This window comes from Rhipicephalus sanguineus, chromosome 9 (genome assembly GCF_013339695.2).
Source record: "Rhipicephalus sanguineus isolate Rsan-2018 chromosome 9, BIME_Rsan_1.4, whole genome shotgun sequence".
NCBI classification, from domain to species: Eukaryota; Metazoa; Arthropoda; class Arachnida; order Ixodida; family Ixodidae; genus Rhipicephalus; species Rhipicephalus sanguineus.
In genome coordinates, this window is record NC_051184.2 from 134,917,484 (window position 1) to 134,923,347 (window position 5,864).

At 53.7% G+C, this 5,864-nt stretch overlaps 1 protein-coding gene across 1 annotated transcript; it reads right to left on the reverse strand.

The window, feature by feature from the left end:
* Positions 1-4,170: 4,170 nt before the first annotated feature.
* Positions 4,171-5,205, reverse strand: LOC119405867 (uncharacterized). The gene has a single exon (XM_037672695.1). It carries the CDS (start codon positions 5,203-5,205, stop codon positions 4,171-4,173), a length of 1,035 nt encoding a protein of 344 aa, XP_037528623.1.
* Positions 5,206-5,864: the final 659 nt, after the last annotated feature.

Consider the following 5,864-nt stretch of genomic DNA (forward strand, 5'->3'; position numbering starts at 1 on the left):
GAGACGAACACTAATCATATGCCCGACGCTCGTCGCCATACGGGGCCCCCGTTTTCGATGAGTAGACGAGACTGCAACCTGAAACACATTAGCAATTCAGATTGCTGGGCTGCCCCAACGTTGTAGCAGTTTTCGGGGAGAGATTCCAGGAGGTGGGCTTCGGCGTTGCCCAAAGTCTACGAAATAATGTTTTGCTGTCGGTTTCCGCACGTTCGTGGAAACAACGCCACTTTCTTCTAGAAGAACGCTGCAGGATAACGGATAGGCGGGCAAGTTGGTTTGGGTGCATAATTATGGTAAGGCAGCGCTAGACGACGACTACGCAATAAACCAGAAGTCGGGACATGTTTTGGCTTCTCTTTTTGTCTCCTTCTAGTTCCTTGTGTATTCGTTGTCTTGCGTTGCCTTATCTTAATTGCTTTTCTATAGCAAGCTCCTTAGTAAACTGAGTTTTTGTCTCTTCCTTTCCGGTTTATCCTGTAGGCCAAAGCGAAAGCGAAATATATCAATAGGGTGTGTCCGAGTTATTCAACCTAAGAAACGACATAATTTATGTAATATAAATTTCATGGAGCTAAGACAGGTGTCTTATTCTATGTAAACATAATTTCTGGTGTTTGACGCGCCGAGGCCACCATATGGCTATGAGGCACACCGCCGTGGGGGTCTCCAGATAAATTTTGGCCACCTTGAGTTCTTCCACATGCACATAAATATACGAGTGTTACTGTATGGTGGTGCTTCTGTCGTGGTGATACTTCTGGCGCCCCTGGTGATGCGTTGTGAATGAGCGCGCCACTTAGCGGCATTCTTTAGCGTATGTAGCTGCTTGGGATAGAGTCGTGGACTCTGAGGCGTCGGGTAGGTACAAAAGAATAGTGTCCATAGTACAAGAAGGCTTGCGTCCGTAAAGGAGAAAAAAGGGGTAGAACACAGTAGGGCTTCGAATGGCGTATTATAGGCGAAAGTAACAATAAGTAGTACCCGGTCCGAATTTGAGTTATCTGACGAGATGTACATAGACAGCATGCCACCGAGAGTACGGTTAAACCATTCTGTCATCCCATTGCTTTGAGGGTGATAGGCGCTTGTTGTGTGGTGACCGGCGCGGCACTCACGCAGCAATGCTGTGATGACGTCTCAGAGAAACACACGACCGCGGTCAATCAGTAACTCTCGTGGGGCGCCATGACCAAGGACGAGATTGTGGAGAATAAAAGTGGCAACATGTTTTGCTGTAAACGAAGGAAGAGGTGAAGTTTCGGCATACCTTGTGAGGTGGTCGACGGCAATGACTATCCAAAGGTTAGTCATTGTTAGTGTGCCTTCTATTGCCCTACATGATAGCGAGGTTAGGTTTCTAGATAGCACGATATCTTAACTTCTCTGGTGCTGGAGAGTACACGTGGTCTGCGTGAGGCTCTTTATTGTTCAGGATGTCAGCTGACTTGCCGTTTTATTGGTTTTGTGTGTCACATGGGTGTAGGGTTGAAGTGCCCCCCTTTTTTCGTTCTTGTCTTCTAATAAAATATTCAGTTGCGAGTAGCGCTGTGGTTTGTCTCCTCTTCTCTTGTGTCCTCGTCGTCGTTGCGCTGTGTTAAACGAAATCTCTCTATCGCCCAAATATTGGCAAGGCATTCTTGTTCAGTGACAGAATAGTTGCTTTCGACTTTGGTAAGTCTTCGGCTTGCGTAGGCAACGACGTACTCTTGGAAGCCATCTTTCCGTTGCGCAAGAATGGAGCATAGCCCGACACCGCTAGCGTCTGTGCGGACCTCAGTGGGTGCAGATGGGTCTAAGTGTCGCAGAATAGGAGGTGACGTGAGTATGCGGCGCTGTCCGTTAAAAGCGTCGTCACAAGGGAGAGACCATGCCCAAAGATCACTACAGACAGCGAGTAGCTTGGTCAAAGAAGCGATGATGGTAGCGAAATTGCGGACGAAGCGCCGGAAATAGGAACAAAGACCGGGGAAGTGTCGGAGCTGTTTCATTGTAGTTGGTTTGGTAAATGCTGAAACGGCTGTAAGTTTGGTGGGGTCAGGGAGAAGGGTCAGGAAACGGCTGTAAGTATTGTCGCGTAATTAATACCCGAGCCCTAGACCAAGCATTCTATCTCCTTTATTCCACTGCTCGTGTCTACGTCTTCTTTCTTCTCTTTGTCCTCTTTCTTCTCTTTGTCCTTTGTCCTGCTTGTTGCCGCGCGGCCGCAATCGTCCGCAACATACTCCCAAGGGGCCAAGGCGATCACGAGGCAGTTGAATCTCGCTGACTTGCCTCCAGAATGTATAACTTTTTGAACGGGTCGTTTTATGGTGTGTCTTGGGCATTTAGGCGTGCGTGCAGCGTCCATCGTTTGCCCCTTAGCTTGCGCTCCAAGAGATGTAGCCTTCGAGGTGACGACAGCAGCGGGTTCCACACTATCCGTGACCTTGCGAACGCTGGTCTTAACCGAAACCTCATTCGTCTGGTCGTGATGGGAACGAGCTCCCAGTGGCTGCGGGTCCCCTGGTCTCTTTGAGCAGCAGTCTTCTTCGCGCGGACACTCCATTCTCGCTCGCGATGCGATTCGCGATGCCGCTTTGGCGCCACGCGTCAGCTCCCTGGACTCGCCAGCGATTCTGACGGCGACGCGGTGCGAATTCTCTGCTGCGACGTTCCGTGAACGCGCCCTGCTGGACGACGTCGCCATCATCGTTTCCCTGCCCGATTCTCCCGAAGGGTGTCTTCTTCCTCGATCAGTCTCGCTGTCGCTCGAGCCAGACCCGTAGTAGAAACTTCGCGACTCCCAACAGCCTCTGCGGTCGGTAGAACTGCGTGCGCCTTGAGACGTGCGCGTCCTCCAGTTCTCTTTCCAGGCGCTCGGTTGCGTCGGCGGTGTGACCGACCGGCCACGCTGTCTCCACTGAGGTCTGCCCTGTTGAGTACGATCCGGCAGAGAATGCGGTCCATCGACGGCGTCGCCTCGGCAATCGCCGTACCGCGTGTGGTCGTAGTCCCGCGAAGACGTGTCGTTGTTGCCGTGGAAGGGCGGCCGGACTCCGAAGCCTCTGCGAGGACCCCGAGCTCCGTCGAAACCACCACCGCTTCCTCCTTGAAGAACGCGAGGATATTTTGGTGGTCTTGCCGTCTGAAGGGCGCAGCCTCTGAAGAAAGGCCGGCGTTGTGACGGTGGGCCGCCGCGGTCGCACCGCGGAAATGCTGAACTTCTTTCGCGTTCCGTGGTGCCCTGAATGGTCCAGCCGAACTTGGTTTCCATGGCCGTCAGGTTGCTGGTTAAATGATCAACCTTTCCAGTCGCGACCTTCCAGTAGACGTCGGAACCAAGTAATACGCTTACTTCCTGTGGGTACCATGTGTCGGGATGAAAGTTGTCTGCTGCATCATAGTTCTTGTCGCACAAAAGCTGCAACATATCAGTGCTGAGCGGCGGGCTTGTAACTGCACACACTTCGGGGACTTCCAAGGCCTCCACGGTTACCACTATGTCCCTACGTTGGCCTCGTAAAGTCAAAGCTACCGGTCGACTGCGCATTACTTCGCGGGGCTTCGAGTGGCCGAACGTTACCAAGGAAAGTTCTTCGGTTCCGATAACCGGGCATCTGAGGTCCTTTGAGACATCCGCTCGGATGAATGTGCGCTGGCTACCGCTGTCAAGAAGAATGCGCACCAGACGCTTTTGAGACCCGCACTCGATCCAGACTCGTCCTGTTTGGAGAAGAACGGCGTTCATTCCGCTCAGGGCGCTTGGGGCCGATGTCACTGACGGCGTGTTCGTGCCTCGCCCGGCGATGCGAGGCTCGTCTTGGTTCACTGTCGTTGCGTTTGCACGAGTTGAGGCTGCCGGCGTGAACAATTCACAGAGGATAGTGAGATGTCGTCGGTTGCACTTACTACAGATGATGCTGCGCGCACGTCGGCAAAAACGCGCGATGTGGTTTTGCCAGCCGCAACGGTAGCAGCAACGAGCGGTGCGCAACCGAGCCCGTTTTTCCTCAGCTGAGAGTTGAACGTTGCAGTCCGCGATGGTATGCTGACAACTGCTGCATAAGCGGCCGTAATTGGAACAGATTCGGCGGCAAGTGCGGACGCTGTAGGCAAATGTCCCGTCGGTGCTGACGGAGGTTCGACATCTTCATCGGGCAGGAACCGCGAGAAAGCAGACGGCGTTCGTCATGGCCTGCCTTCCTCTCGAACCTCAATTTGTATGCGCAGGAAGCTTAGCATTTCTGCAACCTGACGAGCTCTTTCTTCGGGGGTCGCTATACCGGACGTATCCTGCGCGGCTTCTTTGGACTTCTGCCGGTAGAGGATCGCGAGGTCGTCAGGCAGGCATCTCATTAGGACGCGGTTGAGGACCACGTTGTACTGGTCGGGTGAGACGCCCAAACCGGTCAGTGCCGAGACGCGAAATTGTACCTTGTCGTAGAGTAGGCGAAGTTTGTCGACATCTGCCAAAGACTTGACGGGTGGTAAGGCGAGCAGGTGGTCGATGTGCACGTTGATGAGCAAGTCGCGTCGACCAAATCGCTCCATCAAGGTCCTGATGGCGATCGCATAATTGTCCTCCGTGAGTCTAATGCCTTCGATGGCTCTCTTCGCGGCGCCACTCAAATACGAGAGGAGGTACTTAAATTTCTCAATCGGCAGAAGGTCTTCATTACGGTGGATCGTGGCACTGAAGTGGTCCCAGAAGGTCTGCCAGTCGCGAAGCGCGCCGGAAAATGTAGGTATCTGAAGTTTCGGCAGGACCACTGTGCGATGACGCGGCACGGTTGCTGGGCCGGGTGTCCCCTCTGTTACACGAGGTGCAGCGTCAGTGACCTCGGTATGCGCTGAGCTGCCGGCCCCAGCGACGTCGGGGTTCGGTAAAGTAGCCTCGGGCCTTGAAGTCCTCCTTGCCGTCGCTGTGTTGGCGTGTTGGCGCAGGAAGAAGCGCGCTCGAGACACGGCATAGGACACCTTCCGGTCGTAGTCTTCCGCGGCCTCGAGCTCTTCGTCATAAGCGTCATCGTCCGTGGCGTCGAGGATTTGCTTGTTGAGGTTGCCGAGCTCGACGTTCTTCTGAGTCAGGTATGTCACGTGCGAATCAACTTGAGCGGCATCGGGAGCCGTGGCCTGAAGTTCGTCGGTCAGGAGCGTAATTGTTCGTGTGACGCTGGCCCTGACGACGCCACGGTTCTTGCGGAGCCGTTCCAACGATACCATGGAAGCTGGAAGTCTTGGAAGGGCGATGACCGGGGGGTTTTCGGCACCAGAAAGAATGTCGCGTAATTAATACCCGAGCCCTAGACCAAGCATTCTATCTCCTTTATTCCACTGCTCGTGTCTACGTCTTCTTTCTTCTCTTTGTCCTCCTGCTTGTTGCCGCGCGGCCGCAATCGTCCGCAACAAGTATGATGGGGACAGGCGGTGATGGTGACAGGCGGTGATGGCTACTTGCTTCTGAATTACCTGACGAAGACGTGGGTACAAGGATGTCACTGGTTCAGGTGTCCGGTCGACAAAGGAAAGTTGACGCGCAACGTCCTCACGGATGAACTTGATCTGTGGCGGTAAAACGGTGTGATCAGCAGCGATCTCATTAACAAGGGCGGGAACCTCAGCTGTAGCTTTGGCAACATGGCGCGTCGAGACAAGCTGCTTTCGCAAGTCGTCGTACGACAGATAGAGTTGGACCACGTCGTTGACAGTCTGAGGGTTTCGAGGGACAAGCATCAAGCGTGTCGTCGTCGAGTCCTTTCATGATGCGCTTTATCTTGTCAATTTTGGCGAGAGATGGGTCCACGCGCTTGCAAAGAGACAAGACGTCTTCGATATAGTTCTTAAACGTCTCTTCCCGGCGGTGGATTCGGCTACGCAAACAC